General features: G+C 49.6%; 2 protein-coding genes across 3 annotated transcripts; both read right to left on the bottom strand.

Annotated features, from left to right (window-relative positions):
- Nucleotides 1-12,246: 12,246 nt before the first annotated feature.
- Nucleotides 12,247-23,472, bottom strand: TMEM230 (transmembrane protein 230). 2 transcript variants are annotated; one of them, XM_069766581.1, is made up of 4 exons: nucleotides 23,310-23,472; nucleotides 17,920-18,055; nucleotides 16,381-16,503; nucleotides 12,247-13,312 (listed from the first exon to the last, which is right to left on the bottom strand). In XM_069766581.1, exons 2-4 carry the CDS (start codon nucleotides 18,013-18,015, stop codon nucleotides 13,172-13,174), a joined length of 360 nt encoding a protein of 119 aa, XP_069622682.1. In that variant the 5' UTR covers nucleotides 18,016-18,055; nucleotides 23,310-23,472; the 3' UTR covers nucleotides 12,247-13,171. The 2 variants fall into 2 exon arrangements, with proteins under 2 accessions (XP_069622682.1, XP_069622681.1); XM_069766580.1 differs by lacking the exon at nucleotides 23,310-23,472 and adding an exon at nucleotides 22,442-22,567.
- LOC138674613 (putative proline-rich protein 21) lies at nucleotides 18,110-19,731 on the bottom strand. The gene is made up of 2 exons (XM_069762429.1): nucleotides 19,626-19,731; nucleotides 18,110-19,047 (listed from the first exon to the last, which is right to left on the bottom strand). Exons 1-2 carry the CDS (start codon nucleotides 19,729-19,731, stop codon nucleotides 18,110-18,112), a joined length of 1,044 nt encoding a protein of 347 aa, XP_069618530.1.
- Nucleotides 23,473-26,172: the final 2,700 nt, after the last annotated feature.

The following is a 26,172-nucleotide window of genomic DNA, read 5'->3' as shown; positions in this document are numbered from 1 at the left end:
CGTACACACGCGGCTGTGCTGCGTACACCTCGTACACACGACTCCGCTCCGTACACCTTTCACATGTTGCTCCGCTCCGTACACACGCGGCTGTGGTCCGTACACACGTAGCTGTGCTCTGTACACCTCGTACACATGGCTCCGTATACCTCTTACACACGACTCCGCTCCGTACACCTTTCACATGCTGCTCCGCACACCTCGTACACACGCGGCTGTGCTCCATACACCTCGTACATATGGCTCCGTACACCTCTTACACACGACTCCGCTCCGTACACCTTTCACAGTACGAGGTGCACCGAGCGGAGCTGCGTGTGTGTACGAGGTGCACCGAGCAGAGCTGCGTGTGTGTACGAGGTGCACCGAGCAGAGCTGCGTGTGTGTACGAGGTGCACCGAGCGGAGCCGCGTGTGTGTACGAGGTGCACCGAGCGGAGCCGCGTGTGTGTACGAGGTGCACTGAGCGGAGCCGCGTGTGTGTCTGTGTACGAAGTGTACTGAGTGGAGCCTCAGCCGCGTGTGTGCACCGAGTGGAGCTGCAGCTTGTAATTAGCACATGATGATACAGTGACTGACTGACATAGGGGCTTAGGCTTAGCCCTTTTATGCCTGGGGAAATAAAGCAGCCACATTGATGTGTTGTCACTCTCTCCCAGGAGGCTGCAGCTGCTCCTCCTCCACAATGCACTGGACGGAGTGAGTCATCTCTGTGACATCCACTACTCACTGATCTCTCTGCATCTGTCCCGTTAGCAGCCTCCAGTCCTCTCATGGTCTGCTGCTTACATTGCCGCCAGCACCCAGGCTGTGTCCGGCTGTGTTATGTCACCTCAGATGTCCTCTCTCTCTGAACTGTGAGGCACACTGGAAGACTCAGGAACCCACCGACGGGGAAGGGGCGTGGCCTAACAAAAGGGGCGTGTGACAGCAGCTTCTCCTGTTCTGTCTGCTGGACGCTCTGCGTCCCGGGCAGGACAGACGGGGCAAGCATCAAATCCGGGGCAGTCCCGCACAATGAGGGACGGTTGGGAGGTATGGTACATGTCAGCACAAGGTAATCTTGCCTTGTGCAGGCGTGTACTATGGAGGACAGAGAATGAACTTCAATCCAATATTGCAGCCAGCATGCAGCCAGCGGGTAAGGAAAGGGTGAATCAAACACCCCGCCTCCATGGCTGAAGATTGTTCCCTCCAAATTCAGGTGACAGTGTCCCTTTAACCCCTTCATGACCCAGCCTATTTTGACCTTAAAGACCTTGCCGTTTTTTGCAAGTCTGACCAGTGTCCCTTTATGAGGTAATAACTCAGGAACGCTTCAACGGATCCTAGCGGTTCTGAGATTGTTTTTTTGTGACATATTGGGCTTCATGTTAGTGGTAAATTTAGGTCAATAAATTATGCGTTTATTTGTGATAAAAACGGAAATTTGGCGAAAAATTTGAAAATTTTGCAATTTTCACAATTTGAATTTTTATTCTGTTAAACCAGAGAGATATGTGACACAAAATAGTTAATAAATAACATTTCCCACACGTCTACTTTACATCAGCACAATTTTGGAAACAAAATTTTTTTTTGCTAGGAAGTTATAAGGGTTAAAATTTGACCAGCGATTTCTCATTTTTACAACGAAATTTACAAAACCATTTTTTTAGGGACCACCTCACATTTGAAGTCAGTTTACAGGGTCTATATGGCTGAAAATACCCAAAAGTGACACCATTCTAAAAACTGCACCCCTCAAGGTACTCAAAACCACATTCAAGAAGTTTATTAACCCTTCAGGTGCTTCACAGCAGCAGAAGCAATATGGAAGGAAAAAATGAACATTTAACTTTTTAGTCACAAAAATTATCTTTTAGCAACAATTTTTTTGATTTCCCAATGGTAAAAGGAGAAACTGAACCACGAAATTTGTTGTCCAATTTGTCCTGAGTACGCTGATACCTCATATGTAGGGGTAAACCACTGTTTGGGCGCACGGCAGGGCTTGGAAGGGAAGGAGCGCCATTTGACTTTTTGAATGAAAAATTGGCTCCACTCTTTAGCGGACACCATGTCACGTTTGGAGAGCCCCCGTGTGCCTAAAAATTGGAGCTCCCCCACAAGTGACCCCATTTTGGAAACTAGACCCCCAAGGAACTTATCTAGATGCCTAGTGAGCACTTTAAATGCTTCACAAATTGATCTGTAAAAATGAAAAAGTACTTTTTTTCACACAAAAAATTTATTTTCGCCTCAACTTTTTCATTTTCACATGGGCAATAGGATAAAATGGATCCTAAAATTTGTTGGGCAATTTCTCCCGAGTACGCCGATACCTCATATGTGGGGGTAAACCACTGTTTGGGCACACGGCAGGGCTCGGAAGGGAAGGCGCGCCATTTGACTTTTTGAATGGAAAATTAGCTCCAATTGTTAGCGGACACCATGTCGCGTTTGGAGAGCCCCTGTGTGCCTAAACATTGGAGCTCCCCCACAAGTTACCCCATTTTGGAAACTAGACCCCCAAAGAACTTATCTAGATGCATATTGAGCACTTTAAACCCCCAGCTGCTTCACAGAAGTTTATAACGCAGAGCCATGAAAATAAAAAATAACTTTTCTTTCCTCAAAAATGATTTTTTAGCCTGGAATTTCCTATTTTGCCAAGGGTATTAGGAGAAATTGGACCCCAAATGTTGTTGTCCAGTTTGTCCTGAGTACGCTGATACCCCATATGTGGGGGTAAACCACTGTTTGGGCACACGTCGGGGCTCAGAAGTGAAGTAGTGACTTTTGAAATGCAGACTTTGATGGAATGGTCTGCAGGTGTCACGTTGCGTTTGCAGAGCCCCTGGTGTGCCTAAACAGTAGAAACCCCCCACAAGTGACCCCATTTTAGATACTGGACCCCCCAAGGAACTTATCTAGATATGTGGTGAGCACTTTGAACCCCCAAGTGCTTCACAGACGTTTTACAACGCAGAGCTGTGAAAATAAAAAATCATTTTTCTTTCCTCAAAAATGATGTTTTAGCAAGCATTTTTTTTATTTTCACAAGGGTAACAGGAGAAATTGGACCCCAGTAATTGTTGCGCAGTTTGTCCTGAGTATGCTGGTACCCCATATGTGGGGGTATGCCACTGTTTGGGCACACGTCGGGGCTCGGAAGTGAGGGAGCACCATTTGACTTTTTGAATACAAGATTGGCTGGAATCAATGGTGGCGCCATGTTGCGTTTGGAGACCCCTGATGTGCCTAAACAGTGGAAACCCCTCAATTCTAACTCCAACACTAACCCCCCCACACCCCTAACCCTAATCCCAACTGTAGCCATAACCCTAATCACAACCCTAACCGCAACACACCCCTAACCACAACCCTAATTCCAACCCTAACCCTAAGGCTATGTGCCCACGTTGCGGATTCGTGTGAGATTTTTCAGCATCATTTTTGAAAAATCCGCGGGTAAAAGGCACTGCGTTTTACCTGCGGATTTACAGTGTTTTTTGTGCGGATTTCACCTGCGGATTCCTATTGAGGAACAGGTGTAAAACGCCGCGGAATCCGCACAAAGAATCGACATGCTGCGGAAAATACAACGCAGCGTTTCCGCACGGTATTTTCCGCACCATGGGCACAGCTGATTTGGTTTTCCATAGGTTTACATGGTACTGTAAACCTGATGGAACTCTGCTGCGGATCCGCAGCCAAATCCGCACGGTGTGCACATAGCCTAATTCTAAAGGTATGTGCACACGCTGCGGAAAACGCTGCGGATCCGCAGCAGTTTCCCATGAGTTTACAGTTCAATGTAAACCTATGGGAAACAAAAATCGCTGTACACATGCTGCAGAAAAACTGCACGGAAACGCAGCGGTTTACATTCCGAGGCATGTCGCTTCTTTCTGCGGATTCCACAGCGGTTTTACAACTGCTCCAATAGAAAATCGCAGTTGTAAAACTGCAGTGAAATGCGCAGAAAAACCGCGGTAAATCTGCTATAAATCCGCAGTGGTTTAGCACTGTGGATTTATCAAATCCGCAGCGGAAAAATCCGCAGAGGAACAGAATACGTGTGCACATACCGAAACCATAACCCTACCCCTAACCCTACCCCTAACCCTACCCCTAACCCTAACCCTACTCCTAACCCTACCCCTAGTTCTTACCCCAGCCTTAGTGGAAGAAAAAAAAAATCTTTATTTTATTATTGTCCCTACCTATGGGGGTGACAAAGGGGGGGGTCATTCAGTATTTTTTTTATTTTGATCACTGCGATAGGTTTTATCGCAGTGATCAAAATGCACTTGAAACGAATCGGCCGGCCAGGAAAGAAGACGGACGGACCCCGGCAGGATCGGTAAGTATGATGGGGTGGGGGGGGAGCACGGGGGGTGGATCGGAGCATGGGGGGTTAAATCGGAGCACGGGGGGGGTGCATTGGAGCATAGGGGGGTGGATCGGACTGCAGGGGGGGTGGATCGGACTACAGGGGGGGTGGATCGGAGTGCAGGGGGGGTGGTTGGAGCACGGGGGTGGGATTGGAGCACGGGGGTGAGCGGACAAGAGCACGGGGGGGAGCGGACAGGAGGACGGAGGGGAGCGGAGCAGTGTAAAGGACAGATCGGAGGGCTGGAGGGCCATCGGTGGGGTGGGGGAACATCAATGTTTCCAGCCATGGCCGATGATATTGCAGCATCGGCAATGGCTGGATTGTAATATTTCACCAGTTATAATAGGTGAAATATTACAAATCGCTCTGATTGGCAGTTTCACTTTCAACAGCCAATCAGAGCGATCGTAGCCACGGGGGGGTGAAGCCACCCCCCCTGGGCTAAACTACCACTCCCCCTGTCCCTGCAGATCGGGTGAAATTGGAGTTAACGCTTTCACCCGATCTGCAGGGACGCGGTCATTCTGTGACACAGCATATGCGTCACAGGTCGGATTGGCACCGACTTTCATGACGCATACGCTGTGTCACAGGTCGGGAATCACATTTTAGGTGCTGCTTTATATTCTGTCCCCCTGCTAGTGATCGTTTCATTTGGATGTTCCGACATTCTTTTGAAGTTTGGGGCCAGGCTGTGAGATTCCAGCTAATGGTTTCTGCTTAGCTACTTCTCTGCTATACTTTGCACCTATCTTCAGTTTATCATTCGCAAATGAGCTGAATATTTGTTTACAGTACTTGCTTTATTTTTTATTCCCCACACTGGTGTCCATAGATTGGGATCCGATCCTTTTGTCTGCCCTTATTCACACACTGAGGTCAACTTTGACACATGGTAAGGTTTTTAATATTAGATAGTGCAGGACTGTCCCGATCACGGCACATTGACTATGGTAGGATGGCTTTTATGCTGTTTTTGATCAAAAACAGGATTACCAAGAACCCAAAGTTATTTAAATGCACTTGCTTTTTACTTATTTAGTTACAGCAGGGTTTTTGCTCATTTTGTTTCTTGTGGGTTTTGTGCGCTTTATGGCCGATGTGAACATGTGTTTATGTGCTGCATGTATACCAACTTAATCCAAGCTCAATTTTTGTGTTTTTCTTTATTCTTTAGTTGGTATTTCGTTAGTTATGTTACTCATTTTGGTATGTTTCCTTTGTTCAGCACACCTCTTCTTGTAGTTTAATTCACACTCTGCTCTGCCCTTTGGTTCTTTAGGAGGAATGAAAGCAACTCATTGGCAGTTTAGGCAAGGGTTGCCATCTCCTTGTGTGTGGTTACGTATATCTCTGGACCAGGGCCAGACTGGGACCAGAATTGAGCCCTGGCATTTGAAGTTACACAGGCCCACTTGTCACATGGTGACTGTATAATATATTTGTACACTTGTAGGCAGCGCCGGTTTTAGGCAAAGTGGGGCCCTAGGCAAAGTTTAAAATGGGGCCCCAAATGCTAACATATTGCACATCACACAAAAGCATTTCGGTTGTATTTATAAGCGCTGAGTTCAGGCCGCTAAATGAGTTTGATCGACAATACTGAAGTTGTTCAACACTTGTTTCCCGGCCTCTTTCCACCAGCTGAGGAATAATGATGGGACAGAACGATCACTAACAGATCACCATACACTATCATGTTATCAGCAGCACATCTACAGTTTACGCTGGTGATGCGCTGCTGAGAACAATGGTTTTTGTTCCAGCAAAAACAATCTGAATATGCAGCATTTTACTTGTTTAGTAAAATACACCCCATAGTCCTCCATATATTATAATGTGCACCACAGTACTCCATATAGTATTAATACACTCCCTATAGTCCTCCATATATTAAAATACACTGCTCAGGCCTCCATATAGCATAATGCACTCCTCATAATGCTCCATATAGTATAATGCACCGCTATAGTCATCCATGTAGTACAATTCACTTCCCATAGTATAATGCACCCCATGGTTCTTCATATAGTATAACATATTCCCCATAATCCTTGATTCAGTATAATGCAGCCCACATATAATATAATGCAGCCACCACCCTACAGAATATAATGCAGCCACCCCAGAGTATAATGCAGCCACCCCATAGAATATAATACAGCCCACCTCCCCATAATATATAATGTAGCCCCCATAGAATATAATGCAGCCCCCCCATAGAATATAATATACCCCCATAGTATATAGCACCACCCGCATAGCAGATAACAGCACACGTAGCAGTATACAGCACAGCCCAGCCCATGTTACAGTATACAGCACAGCCCATATAGTAGTATAGAGCACTGCCCACACAGTAGTATACAGCACAGCCCACATAGTAGTATACAGCACAGCCCACGTAGTAGTGTATAGCACAGCCCACATAGTAGTGTATAGCACTGCCAACGTAGTAGTATACAGCACAGCCCACACAGTAGTATACAACACAGCCCACACAGTAGTGTACAACACAGCCCACACAGTAGTGTACAGCAGAGCCCACATAGTAGTGTATAGCACAGCCCACATAGTAGTATACAGCACAGCCCACATAGTAGTATATAGCAGAGCCCACACAGTAGTATACAGCAGAGCCCACACAGTAGTATATAGCAGAGCCCACATAGTAGTATACAGCAGAGCCCACATAGTAGTATACAGCACAGCCCACATAGTATATAGCAGAGCCCACACAGTAGTATACAGCAGAGCCCACATAGTAGTATACAGCACTGCCCACATAGTAGTATATAGCAGAGCCCACATAGTAGTATACAGCAGAGCCCACATCTCTCCTCTCCCCCCCCCCCCCGTAGAATGGCCCCACAGTCCAGTAAAAAAAAAAAATTCTCCTCACCTCAGGGGTGTCAAACTGCATTCCTCGAGGGCCTCAAACCATGCGTGTTATCAAGATTTCCTTAGCATTGCACAAGGTGCTGGAATCATTCTCTGCAGGTGATTAAATTATCACCTGTCCAATGCAAGGAAATCCTGAAAACATGGCCTGTTTGCAGCCCTCGAGGAATGCAGTTTGACACCCCTGCCTCACCTTCCCTTGTGCCTGCGGTGCCCCCTGCTCCTGTGTCGGCGGCTGCTGCTGCACTGCCTGGGACACAGTGAGTGCGCGCGCACCCACAGCATCAGAGGCAGAGCGGGGAATGATGGGAGAGGGAGCGTCAGGTGATGCTCTCTCCTCCATCATTGCATTCAACTGTACCGGCGTCATAGACGCTGGTACAGTTGAATGCGGCGGCACTGGGGGGGAAAGGGTGAGTCGGCATGCAGCGGCCCACTACTGGCACCAGCCCTTTTGGCATTTGCCGGAACTGTCTTGATGGCAAGTCCGGCCCTGCTCTGCACCCACAGGAGCCACTAGGGACTGCAGAGTCAAGATATCTAGTCTGTACAGTAACCTGAAGGGTCAGTTATAGTTTTCAGTGTATAACTTATTTTTGGTAGCGAGATACACAGGCATAGCTATATGAAAAGCTGTTAGGAGCATTCAGTGTGATCAGCCGTCGAGTGGGGGCGCCAGAGGCATAGCTAGGGTTTAGGTTCAGGTGGGGGCGAGCTTCTGAGTGGGCTAATAACCAGGTAACCCTGATTACAACTGGGTGACGTCCCCTAATAGTGGAGAACCTCAGCAGATGACCGCGATGTTACTGAAAATAATCTCTATATAAAGACCAATATTGATATTACCGCCATATGATCAGTGGTAGATACCAGCCCTACAGAACATATAAGAGATCACAGCACAGTTACAAATAATGACTTACCGCTAACGTTCTTTATGATGGAGTCGTCACTTTTCCCGTCTTTTCCATCTGGCCCAGACCGACATGACAACTTCTTCCACCCAGGACTCGGCTGCAGAGAAAACAACAAAGACACATTTCACTTCTCATATTCCAGCCATCACCATCTATTCCCAACCTGCACAAACTCCTCATCCTGCTGATACCCCAATACTGAGCCATTGCTGCCCTATGTGACATTATTACTGCCCCTGATACCCCAAAACTGAGCCGCTGCTGCCGTATGTGTACCTATTACTGCACCTTCTATGTGATTCTCTGTGCCCTCTAAATTGTAAAGCAACTCTCTAGAATACAGTAATGCCGGGTGCAAGTGCCCTAGAAAACAGTGCCCACATTTTGCACCTTAGAAAGAAATATTGTCCTGCGTGTGCCCCTTTGACAGTCACAGTAACCTGAGCTCCCCTATAACAATAAAGCTATGTGCACACGTTCAGTTTTTTTCGCATTTTTTTCGTGGTAAAAACGCTATAAAAACTCATTAAAAACTCATACATTATGTATTCTATCATTTAGAATGCATTCTGCATGTTATGTGCACATGGATGCGTTTTTTTCCACGAAAAAAAACGCATCGCGGTAAAAAAATGAGCATGTTCATTATTTTTGCGGATTTTCTGCGTTTTTCCCGCAATTCTATGCATTTGGGAAAAAAACGCACAAAAAACGCACCAAAAACACGTCAAAATCGCGGTAAAATCGCATGCGGATTTCTGGCAGAAATGTCCGGTTTTTGTCAGGAAAATTTCTGCAAGAAATCCTGACGTGTCCACATACCCTAAGTGCCCACTTTACATTGAATAATGTCCCCAGTCTCCCCCCTTACAGCTCCCCTATACACAGTATGATGCTCTTTTATACACAGTATAATGCCCCCTCACTGTATAGTACCACCCACACAGTATACTGGCCCCTAAGTAGCCCCCAAACTATTTGATGGCTCCAACACTGTAAGATGACCCCCTCACTGTATGATGGCCTCTAGATGGCCTCCATATAGTATAATGCACCAGATAATCCTCAATATAGTATAATGCGCTCCCCATAGGACTCCATATAGTATAATGCACTCCCCATAGGCCTACTCTATATTGTATAATGCACCTCCCATAGGCAGACTCTATAGCAGGGATCCCCAACCTGTAGCTCGGGAGCCACATGTGGCTCGCGGTCCCATGAATTGTGGCTCGCGGCTGTCTGTCAGCTTGGTCATTAGCTCCAGTTCTTGCAAACCGGTATGAAGATCACATCTGAAAATGGTGAATTTTGTGAGCAGCCCTGAACAGAAGAGCAGACCTGGATGCACATATTCTGGTCTTAGGGGTTTTGAGATTATTTAAGTATGGTACGCTGGAGACAAGATGACACCACCTGTCAGAGGAAGTGTCTGAAGCTGACTGAGTCAGTGTCTTGGGAGTGCTTTATGGGAGAATACTGAGTGGAGGGTATTGTAGGAACTCCTGGATCTTTGCATACTGCTTTGGGGTGATTGATTTTTGTGGAAAATCTTTGGTTATCATTATGCCTGTAATGGGGGCTTTGGTTGCCACTATTGTGAGTGGGTGGGAGCTGAATGTGGCTCGCGACCCTCTCTCAAGGCTTGATGTGGCTTGCGACCCACTCTCAGAGCTGAATGTGGCTCTCAAGGTCAGAAACGTTGGGGACCTCTGCTCTATAGCATAAGGCAGCCCCCCATAGGCAGACCCTCTAGTATAAGGCAGCATCCCATAGGCAGACCCTCTAGTATTAGGCAGCACCCCATAGGCAGACCCTGTAGTATAAGGCAGCACCGCATAGGCAGACCCTGTAGTATAAGGCCGCATCCCATAGGCAGACTCTGTAGTACAAGGCAGCACCCCCACACAGGCAGACACTGTAGTATAAGGCAGCACCCCCCCACAGGCAAACTCTGTAGTATAAGGCAGCACCCCACACAAACACACACAGGCAGACTCTGTAGTATAAGGCAGCACCCTCCCTACAGGCAGACTTTGTAGTACAAGGCAGCACACCCCCACACAGGAAGACCCTGTAATATAAGGCAGCCCCCATAAAGAAAAAAATAAATACTCACCTCTCTTCTTTCTGGTTCCTGCACTGCTCCCGCTCACCTCCGGACCGCAGGCGCCGGGCAGGGACGTCATCGCGCCCCGTCAGTGTCTGTGCCGTCAGATGCTGACGGGGGATGATGGGAGGAGCGTAGTGCTCCTTCCCTCATCAATGCGGTCAGCTGCATGGCCTAGATGCCGATACAGCTGACCCTGCGATGACGGGCGGGGGGCCCACTGCTGGCAATGGCCCCCCCTCGCCTGCTCAGGGGCCCCATAGCGGCCGGGCGGCAGAGCAGGTAGATCGATTATCTCTGTTCTGCCGCAGGATGTAACTGTATCGGCGCACTGCGCACACCGATAGTTACTGGGGGGCGCCATTAAGTTATCTTAGGGTGCCAACCTCTGGCGTCAGGTAGGGACAAACCAGGGTCAGAGTAGGGCTTTTACCAGTCTAAACAGAGAATCAAGTGTTTGTCCCCCTGGTTTGTACACTATCCGTATGCAGTCATAACAAGGCCAAGCTAAGCCATGAGACAGCAGGCCAATCAAAGTCATGAGGCAGCGAGGCACGCCAATCCATAAGGAATCAGGTCAAGCCAAGTGGCATGAGGCAGCAGGGCAAGCCTTGAGGTAGCAGGCCAAGCCAAGTGGCATGGAGTTATGCAGCAATCCAACCCATAAATCTGCAAACCCAGCTATGAAGCATGAAACAGTAAGCCAAGTCAAATCTCAAGCATGAGGCAGTAGGGCATTTGAGGGGAGGGATACCCAGGATGCTGTACTGGTCGTAGTGGAGTTACAGTGGATTGTGCAAGTATTCACCCCATTGGTTTTTTGTTGTGGGGATGTTTTTCGGCAGCAGGGACAGGGTCGAGAAGATAGATGGTGCGAAATAGAGGGGTATTCTTGAGCAAAACCCGTTTCAGTCGGTCAGTGAGGTGGGACTGATGGAGGTTCACCTTCCCACAAGACAATGACCCAAAGCAGTCCACCAGAGAAAACCCATCTCACTTGAAGGAGCTGGAGCAGTTTTGCCATGAGGAATGGGCAAAAATCCCACTGGCAAGACATGGAAAGCTCATAGCGACTTGCAGCTGTAATTGTCGCAAAAGGAGGCTCTACAAAGTACCGACTTTAGGAGGGCGAATAGTTATGCACACTGAAGTTTTCAGTCATTTTGTCCTATTTGTTGTTAGCTTCACAATAGAAAGAAAACCAAATGTTCACAGTTGTAGGTATGTTTACAGGAGCAACCCCGCAAAAAAAAAAAAAAACTGTGAAATTCCAGATTGTGAGGTAGCAAAACACGAAAAATGCCAAGGAGGTGAATACTTTCACAAGCCACTGTATGTCTTATAGCCCAACTTGGCTGACATATTTACTGCAGTTTTTACTGGAGGCCGCTCAGGTGTCTCTGTGCAAAGGACAGGAAATCACTGAAGCAGGAATTTGTCTTTTTATTTGCTCTTGGCTTCTTGTCCGGCTCTAAGGGTCGGACCCTCTCTCACTGGTGCAGCCATAGAAGAAATGAAATTAAAATAAAAAAAAAAAACTTACAGGTTCTAACTAATATTTCAGGCAAACCTATATATCAATCTGCTCATCTTCTTTTATACAATGTCTGCAGATCTGACAGCATGTCTAATGTGACATTCCTTTTAAATGAAATCCCACATTTTAGTGTCTATTTATTGCGCCCCTCGTCCTCCAAAGCAGCAATGCTTTCAATAAATATTTAGAAACTAACAGAATGCAGAATATATTCTCTCCAGTCATATGTTGTCGGCTTCCTCATTCTTAACCCGGGCTATGAGATAAATGGGAAGTATCTGTCACAAGAATGAAAAGATGTCTCCACGCATATTATAACACGTCCGCCAGCAGCTTATGTTTATGGAAACTGAAATCTTTAGTCCTGATCTAAGAACCCTCGGATAAAGAACATGCACACATTCAGATTTTACTATTATCATTTATTTGAACTAAAAAAAAAATAATTAGAAAATATATATATTTTATTTATTCATGTAGCCGTTACCCACAAGGACCAGTCATCCCCAGTACAATGAGAGCTGGGAAGTGACTGCTTCTTCTGCTCCACATGTGCAATAGTTTTTCCCATTGCGCTATGCTTTGGACTACAAAGTCAGGATGGCGCCATCATATTTAGTGGAGACAAAGTGAACTGCACCTGACCAGCATGAAACTTAATCTTACACCATAACTCTTTACCAACTTTTCCACCAACATGGCGTTCCTCCGGCTGGGTCGCTAAGCGTTCCCATACTATTTGCCAATTCTGGGTCTATTGCTGAAGCACTTAGGAAAGTATAGAAGCTGTAAGAAGGGCCCAAATAGAAATAAAAAGTAAGAAGAGGCTGATCTGGGACGATTCTCTGACAAGAATTATTATTGTATGTATTTGATACTGAACAGGATGTTTAGAAACTTTTCAAGGACAAAGCTGATAAAGGAAAAATGCTCCTCTGACCGGCCTTGTCTAATATCCAATTATTACCACTCATTAGCTAGACGACGCCTCCGCTTGCTTCCGTGTGCAGCAGAATGATATTGTGCAAGCAGATATTTTGGTATAAGCAACATGAAAATCATCTTGAGGATATAAAGCTTCTCCATTACACTAATCACCGGCCACATTTCTTCCCAGTCTTATCCCAGCTAGTAGGCAGCATGACCCGACGAGAAGACGAGGTGCTCGTTATACACTAGTAAGAGGTAATAAGCCGCCCCACCAGCCTATCCTGCAGTCACGTGGTATATACATGGGTGTGCCAGGCGTCCTCTTCAGCTGCCCCGATGGTGGTGCCCAGGAAGGGCAGGATCCTCTGTGCCGCCCCAATGGCCACAGACAACAGATCAGTCGTCAAAGTCCGGGATGTCATCGTAGGAGTAACCTCTGTAGCCTTTAGATGCGTAGTATGCGATTCGGAGGTGATAAAAGCCAGGCAGGAAAACCAGGATCCCGATGATCAGCACAGGGATGGCGCGCTCATTGCCCTGGAATAATAGAAAGCAGGATCAGAACTGGAAGCATCACTACCGTCTAACACCCTAGTCATAATCTACACATACAGGCTGCAGGTTAAAGGGGCTGTGCGGTCTGTCTGCACAATGCATGACCATTAGGCTAGGTTCACATTGCGTTAGTGCAGTCCGTTCAACGCATACGTTGAACGGACTGCGCTAACGCAAGTGCCGACTTTTGCAAAGCGCTAGCGCAGATGGAGCTTCTGCTAGCTCCATCTGCGCTAGCAGTGACGGACCCGGAAACGCTGCAGCCCGCGTCTCGGGTCCGTCACCCAAATGACAGCACATCACCAGCGCACGCCCATTGTGGGCGTGCGCTAGCGATGCGTCCGAAATTGAAGTATGGCGACGTTAACGTATTACGTTACACCGCATTATGCCGCGGTGTAACGTAGTCCGTTAAACGTAGAGCCGTAACGCAACTTGAACCCAGCCTGGTCATATCACTGTGTTACAGCCTGGGTACCATAGCGCCTCTCATCTCTGCAGAATGCCGGACAGGACAGGCACATGGCAGGAATCAAGGACATACCCCAACTAACTAATAGGATAAGTGCACAGTTCTTGCCGAGTTTATAATGGTGCCTGAGCAGCTCATGGTGGCTCAGTGGCTAGCAATGTACAGTGGCTCAGTGGTTAGCATTGTTGCTTTGTAGTGCTGGGGTCCTGGATCAAATCCCACCAAGGACAACATCTGCAAGAAGTTTGTATGCTCTCCCCATGTTTGCGTGGGTTTCCTCCGGTTTCCTCCCACCCTCCAAAGACATATTAATAGGTAATCTAGATTATGAGCCCCAATGGGTCAGACAAATGAGCAAAACGGTCCTTTATCAGGTGATTGCATCAGAATTACAATCATCGTTATCGGCAGCACATTGTCCTGTATAAATAAGAAGTGTGCTGCAGATAATGAGGATATTGTAATGGTATTACTGATTGTTCTGTGCGGCCGGTTGTAACACGGTATGACACGACTGCCGATCAGCTTGTATATAATATAGCTGACCAGCGATAGGTTATCAGACGCAATTGGCAGGTGTGAGTGCACCTTAAGGAGACAGTCAGACGGCCGTATAACTCGGACGGGGATCACAACGCAATGCTTGGACTGGCCATCAGCTCTCCCGACCTGAGACTAACAGCATGTACAGTGGGGAAAATACCGTAAGTATTTGATACACGGCCAATTTCACAAGTTTTACCACCTACAAAGAATGGAGAGGTCTGTAATTTTTATCGTAGGTACACTTCACTGTGAGAGACGGAATCTAAAAATAAAAATCAGCAATTCACATAGTATGATTTTTACATAGTGAATTTGCATTTTATGAAAAATATATTTAATCATCTACCAGCAAGAATTCTGGCTCTCACAGACCTGTTAGTTTTTCGTTAAGAAGCCCCCGTACTCTGCACCTGTTTGAACTTGTTACCTGTATAAAAGTCACCTGCCCACACACTCCATCAATCATACTCCAACCTCTCCACCATGGTCAAGACCAAATAGCTGTCTAAGGACACCAGGGACAAAATTGTAGACCTGCACAAGGATGGGATGGGCTACAGGACAATAGGCAAGCAGCTTGGTGAGAAGGCAACAACTGTTGGCACAATTATTAGAAAATGGAAGAAACACAAGATAACTATCAATCTTCCTCAGTCTGGGGCTCCATACAAGATCTCACTTCGTGGGGTAAGGATAATTCTGAAAAATGTCAGGAATCAGCCCAGAACTACACGGGAGAACCTGGTTAATGACCTGAAGAGAACTGGGATCCCAGTCTCAAACATTACAATTAGTAACACACTATGCTGTTTCTGATTAAAATCCTGCAGGGCACGCAAGGTCCCCCTGCACACGCCAGCACACATCCAGACCCATTTGAAGTTCACCAATGACCATCTGGATGATCCAGAGGAGGCATGGGAGAAGGTCATGTGGTCAGAGGAGACCAAAATACTAATTTTTGGTATCAACTTCACTCGCCGTGCTTTTAGGAAAAAGGATGAGTACAACTCCAAGAATACCATCCCAACCGTGAAGCATAGTGGGGGAAACATCATACTTTGGGTGTGCTTTTCCGCAAAGGGGACAGGATGATACTCTATCACAGGAAGGAAAGATGTAATCTGTAGTGGTGACCCTGGTACATGTAGCACATACAACACAGGACCCATCAATCAGCAATAGTTGTGACTGAACTCAATGCCTTGCACTTAAAGCTGTCATGTTAAGGGAGAATGCAATGTGCAAAATATAAGCATGACCATAATGTCCCCCAAAGATATTGTCAGATCTCTTGGGGGGCACGATATAGTTACAGGACAACCTAGTAGGAAAAGTTGCAGGCATCCCCGCATTTCCCCCCGCATCCTCTATTATGTACATCCTAATATAGCATAGGGCTGTCTTAATTAAGAGCTTGGCCACAATTTTTTTTTTTCACATAAATGCATGAATTTGGGAATAAAATCATTTTTGCAATTGGGTTTCATTACAAATTTTACAGTTTGGCTTTTAATCGACTATTATTTTTTTTGCTGCACCTTCAACTTTGATGTGGTCTCTTAACATAAATTAAGCAACAGATGAGTTGAGGGGAAAAAAAAAAACCAGGAAAGAGTTACAGGCTTCCATTAATCAATGTGAATGAGCTCGTTCAGAGATTCTCAATTAAAAAGCTTCTTGTGATGCTAGTCACAACCTACGGCCAGGCCGTGAGTCAGCGAAGTCAGACGTTCCGGGGTCAATAGCAAAAGAGCACGTAGTAAATCAAGGGAAAATACAAAGTCGTAAGTCAGAGACTCGCAAGCGTGAGGACCCGTGACGTGGGTTGTGGTCATGATATTAACTAATACCTTACATATATTGATGGTTTTTGTGCACTTTATTTTTTATCTGCCTTTTTTTCAGTGATTCTTTAATTTTGAGGATATTTTTAGTCCTTTTTATGTCAGTGAGTCTAGTTCTCGAGACCCCTTCAGCCAGCTGATCAGTGGGGGGGTGCCAACATAAAGATGAATGAGAGACAACTCACCCCATTGCCAATGTGCCCGGTAAGCAGGAGAGACCCAATCACAATCAGCAAAGTGCCAATTAAGAACAGGATGGTGGCCAAAGCAATGGCTTTGTATGGAATTTTTGGAGGACTTCTCTTAAACTGCAAAAAAATAGACATATATATTTTTAAGAAATCGGGACCCTCTGCCCTGGACACCTTATAAATGAAAACAAGCGGGAGATGCATGGCAGTCATTGGCGTTATCGCCCCACTGGAGTTGTCTTGTTCCCCCTCAGCGCTCGCTATGACTGTAGAGCTTCCAGGGCTTTTATCGGAATCTGTCTGCACATTTCGCGGTTTATCTTGGCTAATGGCTGGTTTTTCTTGGCACCGGTAATATTTCTACTTGTCTGCAGCCTTATTGGACATTATTAGCAGCTTGCGCCATCTAGTGGTAATAGCACAACACTTCAATCAAAATGACTGATGTGGTCGGATGAAGACCTGAGAGACCGGACAGGACAGGGTGGGGTCTCACCAAGGAAATAGGACACAGGGGGTCACTTCCAACATGTCGATCCTTGTAAAATGTTAGGAGACAATATGGCTAAAACCTGTGAACCGGTGCAAAATTGAAGGGATCGACCAACAAATATGGCAAATGAATGATCAGCTACCTGGTGACATCCACTGGAGTAACATGTATACTATCAAAGATACTGTACATCGGTGTGCGATGTGGGACTGTGCTAAATAATAAACAACATGGAAGAAATGTTCTAATTACTGCAATAAAAAAGGGGAGAATATGGTGGAATATGGCGGTGGCAAATGTATTGTATCCTAGCGCGTCCAATATTAGCGTAAATCCATCAGCTGTACGGCGGGTCACCAGAATAAGGGATCAGCAGGATATGACATCACAGGCACCCCACCACTAATCCTGGGCATAGAGGGGCAGCGCCACCTTCACATATTACCCTCTCACTGGCTGCAGGGCAGCTCTCTGCACGGCCTAAGGGTCTCACTCAGTACTGTGCAGGGAAAACACAGTTACAGGGGTTCTCCATTACTCGGACAGCCCCTCCTCAATTCCTATGATCCCCCTTTATATAATAATATACCCACCTCCTGTGCTGGCACTGTTTCAGTGGTGTCGGCACTGGCTCTCCTGGGGATCATGTGACATTATGTCATGTGATTCCTGCGGCCAATCAGTGCTGCCTTCATTCTCCCCTCACTTCCTCTAGATGTCAACTATGTTCATAGGAAAGTAAAGCCAGCACCGATTGGCCACAGGGATTGCATGACATAATGTCACACGGTCCCTGAGGGAGTCAGTGCAAACACTGCTGAAAGGACATCAGAGGTGAGTATAGATGTTATTAATATAGAAATATAGGGATTGAGAAGGAGTCATCCAAGTAGTGGACAACCCCTTTTAAGGAGAGTTACGCGGCCTGTTTATTCTTGCTATTTGTGGGGGTCTCAGAGCAATGTACCATCATTTAGTAGGATGACAATAACCCTTTACAGAGGCTTGGTGACATGACGATTAGTTGTGTAGTCTCTCACCTGAAGGTCGATGTATCCGTCATCGGTATCGGAAAGCTTGGAGTACTTCACCTTGCTGATCGGCGCGGCGGTGGCATTGCTGCGTGAGGGCATCATAGCATATATCACTGGGCAGACACTGAGGAGGACCTACATGCTAAGAAACCATGAAGACAAAATACATGAAATATATGGAGGAACCAATCTTCTATTAAAAGAAGTTGAGGAAATGAAGGATGCGCGGTACGGAGCTGGAGGTACGGCGCTGGAGGTACGGAGCTGGAGGTACGCAGCTGGATGTACGGAGCTGGAGGTACGCAGCTGGATGTAACGCAGCTGGAGGTGCGGCGCTGGAGGTACGGCGCTGGATGTACGGAGCTGGAGGTACGGCGCTGGATGTACGCAGCTGGATGTAACGCAGCTGGAAGTACGGCGCTGGATGTACGGCGCTGGAGGTGCGGCGCTGGAGGTACGGCGCTGGAGGTACACAGCTGGAGGTACGCAGCTGGATGTACGGAGCAGGAGGTACGGCGCTGGATGTACGGAGCTGGAGGTACGGCGCTGGATGTAATGAGCTGGAGGTACGGCACTGGATGTAATGAGCTGGAGGTACGGCGCTGGATGTACGGAGCAGGATGTACGGCGCTGGATGTAATGAGCTGGAGGTACGGAGCTGGATGTACAGAGCTGGAGGTACGGCGCTGGATGTGATGAGCTGGAGGTACGGAGCTGGATGTACGGAGCTGGAGGTACGGTGCTGGAGATACGGAGCTGGATGTACGGAGCTGGAGGTACGCAACTGGATGTACGGAGCAGGAGGTACGGAGCAGGAGGTACGGAGCTGGAGGTACGGAGCTGGATGTACGGAGCTGGAGGTACGGCGCTGGATGTACGGAGCTGGAGGTACGGCGCAGGATGTACGGAGCAGGATGTACGGAGCTGGAGGTACGGCGCTGGATGTACGGAGCTGGAGGTATGGCGCTGGATGTACGCAGCTGGAGGTACGGCGCTGGATGTACGGAGCTGGAGGTATGGCGCTGGATGTACACAGCTGGATGTACGGAGCAGGAGGTACGGCGCTGGATGTACGGAGCTGGAGGTATGGCGCTGGATGTACGCAGCTGGATGTACGGAGCAGGAGGTACGGCGCTGGATGTACGGAGCTTTACTTCAAGCTTAACGTATGGGGCATCACCAAAGTGTTCTACACCTCGTCCAACTGCCAGGAAGAAGAGCTCTGGCTGACCCCGTGTGCCCCGACACTGCACTAAGAATGATCAGCATGGAATGTGCAGGGTCTTCACGGTACAGGAGGCTACAACGCTGTAACCTGTGACACCCAGAGGTTAATAATGACAGACCGATGGTGATCAGGTGATGGCGGCCGCGGATTAGAGACGTATAAATGAGTTGTCTAGAAAGTTACATTATTATCTACCTGGAGATACCCCAAAGTGTGCAATGCCCTGTAATGTGCCCACACTGAGGCCCTGCTATACGCCCACACGGGGGCCCTGCTATACGCCCACACGGGGCCCTGCTGACAACGACTATATTCAGAGCCAAGGACAGAACACAAGTCTGTGGGGCGACACAAGCACTGCACTGGGCCGTGTAACAGCTGGAATTTCGGGATGGAGGATATAATGCGGAGTTTGGAGGCAGAACGCCTGCTGTGTATTATAGCAGCACCATTATGGACGACACTGTAACGTATCCGGCCATACGCTGCTCAAACATCAGAGGCGGAAACTGGGCTGCGGTGCAGATTGCCAGGAATATTACAAAAAGGTCAAATCTGAACTGAGGGGTGAAGCTGCAGGACACGAGCATCACAATCTGCATCAAATATAGCAGGACTTGGTGTAGTTCTCACTGCTGCACAAATCCAGCAGTCCCATGTAAGGTAAGATTAAGGGCCCACATGGCTGGAGATATTGGTGCGCTGTGGTCTTCTCTAGGGAAACCTTCTGCAGGAGATATTGTTAGGTGACGTTCCCACCATCAGCTTTTAATATTGCAGATTACCTATTCGGTATATTAGCCAACTTGTGTTTTTACCGTGTGTTTGAGGCTGTGGTTTTTGCCTCATGTCGCTATAATGAGCACAGGCCGATGGTCAGGGGGGGTCTTGTGCACAGGCTGATGGTCAGGGGGGTCTTGTGCACAGGCTGATGGTCAGGGGGGTCTTGTGTACAGGCCGATGGTCAGGGGGGTCTTGTGTACAGGCCGATGGTCAGGGGGGGTCTTGTGCACAGGCTGATGGTCAGGGGGGTCTTGTGCACAGGCTGATGGTCAGGGGGGTCTTGTGTACAGGCCGATGGTCAGGGGGGGTCTTGTGCACAGGCCGATGGTCAGGGGGGGTCTTGTGCACAGGCCGATGGTCAGGGGGGGTCTTGTGCACAGGCCGATGGTCGGGGGGGGGGGGTCGTGCGCACAGGCTGATGGTCAGGGGGGGGGGTTGTGCGCACAGGCCGATGGTCAGGGGGGTCTTGTGCACAGGCTGATGGTCGGGGGGGGGGGGGGGGGTCATGCGCACAGGCCGATGGTCAGGGGGGTCATGCGCACAGGCCGATGGTCGGGGGGGGGGGGGGGGGTCGTGCGCACAGGCTGATGGTCGGGGGGGGGGTCGTGCGCACAGGCTGATGGTCAGGGGGGGGGGGTTGTGCGCACAGGCCGATGGTCAGGGGGGTCTTGTGCACAGGCTGATGGTCGGGGGGGGGGGGGGTCATGCGCACAGGCCGATGGTCAGGGGGGTCGTGCGCACAGGCCGATGGTCGGGGGGGGGGGGGGTCGTGCGCACAGGCTGATGGTCGGGGGGGGGGGGGGTCATGCGCACAGGCCGATGGTCAGGGGGGTCATGCGCACAGGCTGATGGTCGGGGGGGGGGGGGTCGTGCGCACAGGCCGATGGTCAGGGGGGTCTTGTGCACAGGCCGATGGTCAGGGGGGGGATCGTGCGCACAGGCCGATGGTCAGGGGGGGGATCGTGCGCACAGGCTGATGGTCGGGGGGGGGGGGTCGTGCGCACAGGCTGATGGTCGGGGGGGGGGGTCGTGCGCACAGGCTGATGGTCGGAGGGGGTCGTGCGCACAGGCTGATGGTCAGGGGGGGGGGTCATGCGCACAGGCTGATGGTCAGGGGGGTCATGCGCACAGGCTGATGGTCGGGGGGGGGGGGGGGGGGGTCGTGCGCACAGGCTGATGGTCAGGGGGGGGGGGGGTCATGCGCACAGGCTGATGGTCAGGGGGGTCATGCGCACAGGCTGATGGTCGGGGGGGGGGTCGTGCGCACAGGCTGATGGTCGGGGGGGGGGTTGTGCGCACAGGCCGATGGTCAGGGGGGTCTTGTGCACAGGCTGATGGTAGGGGGGGGGGGTCATGCGCACAGGCCGATGGTCAGGGGGGTCATGCGCACAGGCCGATGGTCGGGGGGGGGGGTCGTGCGCACAGGCTGATGGTCGGGGGGGGGGGGTCGTGCGCACAGGCTGATGGTCAGGGGGGGGGGTTGTGCGCACAGGCCGATGGTCAGGGGGGTCTTGTGCACAGGCTGATGGTCGGGGGGGGGGGGGGGTCATGCGCACAGGCCGATGGTCAGGGGGGTCATGCGCACAGGCTGATGGTCGGGGGGGGGGGGGGGGGTCGTGCGCACAGGCCGATGGTCAGGGGGGGGATCGTGCGCACAGGCCGATGGTCAGGGGGGTCATGCGCACAGGCTGATGGTCGGGGGGGGGGGGGGGGGGGGTCGTGCGCACAGGCTGATGGTCGGGGGGGGGGGGGGTCGTGCGCACAGGCTGATGGTCGGAGGGGGTCGTGCGCACAGGCTGATGGTCAGGGGGGGGGGGTCATGCGCACAGGCTGATGGTCAGGGGGGTCATGCGCACAGGCTGATGGTCGGGGGGGGGGGGTCGTGCGCACAGGCTGATGGTCAGGGGGGGGGGTCATGCGCACAGGCTGATGGTCAGGGGGGTCATGCGCACAGGCTGATGGTCGGGGGGGGGGGTCGTGCGCACAGGCTGATGGTCAGGGGGGGGGGTCATGCGCACAGGCTGATGGTCAGGGGGGTCATGCGCACAGGCTGATGGTCGGGGGGGGGGGGGGGTCGTGCGCACAGGCTGATGGTCGGGGGGGTGCCTCGCACGGACAGGTGGTCAGACCCCCAGCTGTCATACAGTAATAGCAGATCCTCGCAGTGGATCCCCCTCACGTGCAGCAGTCAGGAGGGGGCACTTCACCTGCCCGTATGTACAGCTGTGTGATACCGCGGTGATCTATGGGGCAGGGAAGTACCGGGTCACCCTAACCGCTACCAGAACGGCTGATAACACAGAACAATCGCTGGCACTGAACAGAGATGTCATTAGGCCCCAGGTCTGGCCCCACCAGTAGTAAGCACTGGCCCCAGCACTGAGGTGCGGACTGCAGGTGGCGCCGCCAGAGCCAGGCGCGTCCTCCGTAGACTGCGCTGTACGGGCTGGTGGCTACGGAGCCCCGCAGAGGACACACAGGCCGGGCGCACTGCTGCTCTCCCACATGCCAGGCTACCTGATTCCGGAGTCCATAGTGCGCTACAAACATCCGGGTTACTGTGTGCGCAGTGGCAGGAAGCGACGTAGGACACGACACGATCACGTGATCAGTCACATGTGTAAGAGGAGCTGCCGGGATTGGTGTAGAAAATCGAACTTGGATTTCCATTTTCCTGAGTTTGTCACTTTCGCTAAGCTTTATTAGCAGCAAGCAGAACTTGGTATACACACAGCAGCTATCCTGTACAAGAGCCACACGCTCCCGCCATTATGTCCAGCAGCGGGCTCCTTTAGCCAAGCAAATAATTCTTTTCATGAAGGGGCTGTCCGCTCTAAAACGACAAGTCTGCAGTCTCTCTATGTGACACACCGCGTGAGGTGACGACCGTCACATGTCTGCAGTCTCGGTTCAGGGGTGTTGTGTGAGGCCGGGAGTGTGCAGAGCGCATGTGTGCCGTCACGTGACCGCCGCTGACAGCGCGCACGGCGTCACATGGAGACTGCAGACACTGTGGACAGCCCCTCTAAGTGCTCCTCCTCACTGCTCAGACACGGCGGCGGTATTACACGGGGAAGACCGTCACTGGGGCCCAATACATTGTAAATTAACCCATAAGCATCTATCGGGAACCTGCCACTTTTTCCACCTCGTGGACTCTGCCCATCACTTCTAGTGTGTACATGGGCTTCCTACTGCCCTTCATACCCTCAGAGGTGGCCGCACACCCCCAAAAATATCTCTTAACGTCCCGTGCTGCATGCAAAGAGACAGCGTCACTGGAGCGCTCCGCACCGCCTCAATCCGGGCACACACTACTTAATGGACAGGGTTAATAAGGTGAAAATCCCCTGACAGCCCTCCCCTCCTTTACATGCAAAGTCACCTTCAAATGATGTATTTTTTGCTTTTCCTCCTTGACCTTTGAGGTCGGTCGTGTCGGAGCCTAGGGTCACTACAGGATCCTTTGTTGGGCCAGTGAAATGTTGCAGATGTGAACAGAGCCGAACCCTATAGCTGAGACCCAATACAGGCGACAACTCCTGATGTCCTGTCTTCAGCTAGTGGAGAGAGATGATGGGCGCCTGCACTGACACTGCGCATGTGCTCACTAGGCTCCTGCAGTGTCAGTGCGCATGTGCACAGAGACAGGACAGCAAGCGCTGTCAATCAACATAAGGGGAGGTGTGTAGCATAGTGATAGGGGGGCATTACACCGAGTCCTTGGCCGCACTCAGGGTGCACTGGAGCTCCCTCATTTAATTAAGAAATAAAATGTTTGTTTTTTGTCGGAAAAAGCAAGTACAATCTCCACTGCTGTGGAATATGTTGGCGCTATATAAATAAAATTGTTGTTATCAGAGTGAACAATGCCTTATCTCCAGTTTTTGTATGTTAAACATACCCCCTCTCCCTGGGGTCTCCACACCTTTCTGTTGGTCAGAGGTATGGGTCATTACAAACACCTCCAGCTTTCATCTCACAGCAGTCAGTGTGTGGGGGAGGGGAGATTTTATGGATACTATGATATCATTTGAGGTGCATATAAAGTTTTTATCGTTTTTCTTTTTAATTGCATTTTTTTGGGAAAGGCCAGTGACCTATTTACAGGTGCAGTTATACTGAATATGTTTCTTTTGATTTTTTTTTAACTCATTAAGAACCTACAATGTACATTTCTTTATGGGTCACTAAGCAAAGTATGAAGCTGACTCAGGACCTGAGCATGTTTCTTACCAGCCACCATCTGCCTGTACCAGCAGTGGCCTGAGCTTGCTATGATCAGTGCAGTTTAACCATCTAGTTATCGCTATCAATCTCTGACAGGCGGCATTTAATTGCCTTCATTCCCGGTGCATGCACGCATTGGCTCCCATCAGCACCTCCGAGACGTGATCGTGTACAACTTAGGCTATGTGCCCACGTATTTCTGAGTGCTGCGGTTTTTACTGCGGATTTATCGCGGTTTCTTGTGCGGATTCCACTGCGGTTTTACACCTGCAGTTTTCTATTGGAGCAGGTGTAAAACCACTGCAGAATCCGCACAAAGAATTGACATGCTGCAGATTGTAAACCGCTGCGTTTCCGCACGTTTTTTTCCGCAGCATGTGCACTGCGGATTTGGTTTCCCATAGGTTTACATTGTACTGTAAACGTATGGGAAACCGCTACGGACCCGCAGCTGCGGATCCACAGCAAAATCCACAGCGTGTGCACATAGCCTAATGGGTTACCATGGTAGCCGGGGGTCTCCTGAAGGCCCACATTACTGTCATCTTGGTAAGCTCAGCCACAGGCTAAGCTCTATTGCTCAGCAACATATCGGTATGTATCTCAAAATGGTATTAAAAAAATATCAGCTGTGGGCGCAAACAACCAAACGCTCACACAGCTCCAAGGATGGAACTGTAAAAAAATTAAGGTTTTTCAGAAAATGGCAACACAATTGTTCTTAGTTATAAAATAAAGAAAAAAAAGTCTAGACAAGTTTGGAATCTTGAAATTTTTATTTAGAACAAAACAGGGTTATGTCACCCAATTTTCTCAGGATCCTTAGTGGCAAATCAGCCTAGTTTTAAAGAAACTTGATGGGAGTCATTTATTACACTTTTTGCCTTGTATTATACAGTTACCTTACCTCAGTGCGTTCCTGAGGGCACAAGTAAAACACTTGGTGTCATCTTGCTGTGGAACTACAACTCCCAGCCTCCTGTACTTTTGATACTAAGCAAGTGCTTTGTGACTTCCTATCCGCAGCAACATGTCCTGCCTCAACCATGTGTTTTGTCACCCACAGAACAGTTGCTGATTTATCATAATAACCCTCCACTGTTAGCTGTAAACCTGCACATTGGGCTTCGGTGGCCACTATTTCTTTACTTGCAGATCATAAATAATGTTTTCTCCACTATTCCTGCTAGCTGTCTCTATAGGATGTTTTCTCCACTATTCCTGCTAGCTGTCTCTATAGGATGTTTTCTCCACTATTCCCGCTAGCTGTCTCTATAGGCGCCACAAACTTTTCTACTGGAAAATGAATTGACATTGCAGATGCTGGGTTGTGTAGAGAATAGTGACGATGTCACGGTAAGTGGGAACCTCCTGAATCACAGCGCTCCACTCATGTAAGAAGCAGCAGCAAGGTACCTGTAGCTGAGGGGAAATGTGTACAAGCAAGATGGAGCTGTATATTGTGGGACCGAGAGGAGCGATGTACTGCAGGAGGAGACTGAGAGGAGCGATGTACTGCAGGAGGGGACAGAGAGGAGCGATGTACTGCAGGAGGGGACAGAGAGGAGCGATGTACTGCAGGAGGGGACAGAGAGGAGTGATGTACTGCAGGAGGGGACAGAGAGGAGCGATGTACTGCAGGAGGGGACAGAGAGGAGCAATGTACTGCAGGAGGGGACAGAGAGGAGCAATGTACTGCAGGAGGGGACAGAGAGGAGCGATGTACTGCGGGAGGGGACTGAGAGGAGCGATGTACTGCAGGAGGGGACTGAGAGGAGCGACGTAGTTCAGGAGGAGACAGAGAGGAGCGATGTACTGCAGGAGGGGACTGAGAAGAGCGAAGTACTGCAGGAGGAGACTGAGAAGAGTGATGTACTGTAGGAGGGGGCAGAGATGAGCCATGTAATGCAGAATAGAGCAAAGAAGAGCAATGTACTATAAGAGTAGGCGATTGGGCAAGGAGGATCAATATATTGTAGGAGCCGGCAGAGAAGAGAGATGCAATGCAGGGGGAGCTG

Source organism: Ranitomeya imitator, chromosome 4, assembly GCF_032444005.1.
Source record: "Ranitomeya imitator isolate aRanImi1 chromosome 4, aRanImi1.pri, whole genome shotgun sequence".
Taxonomy (NCBI): Eukaryota; Metazoa; Chordata; class Amphibia; order Anura; family Dendrobatidae; genus Ranitomeya; species Ranitomeya imitator.
The sequence above is the reverse complement of the archived record's forward strand: the minus strand, read 5'-3'. Positions and strand labels throughout refer to the sequence as shown.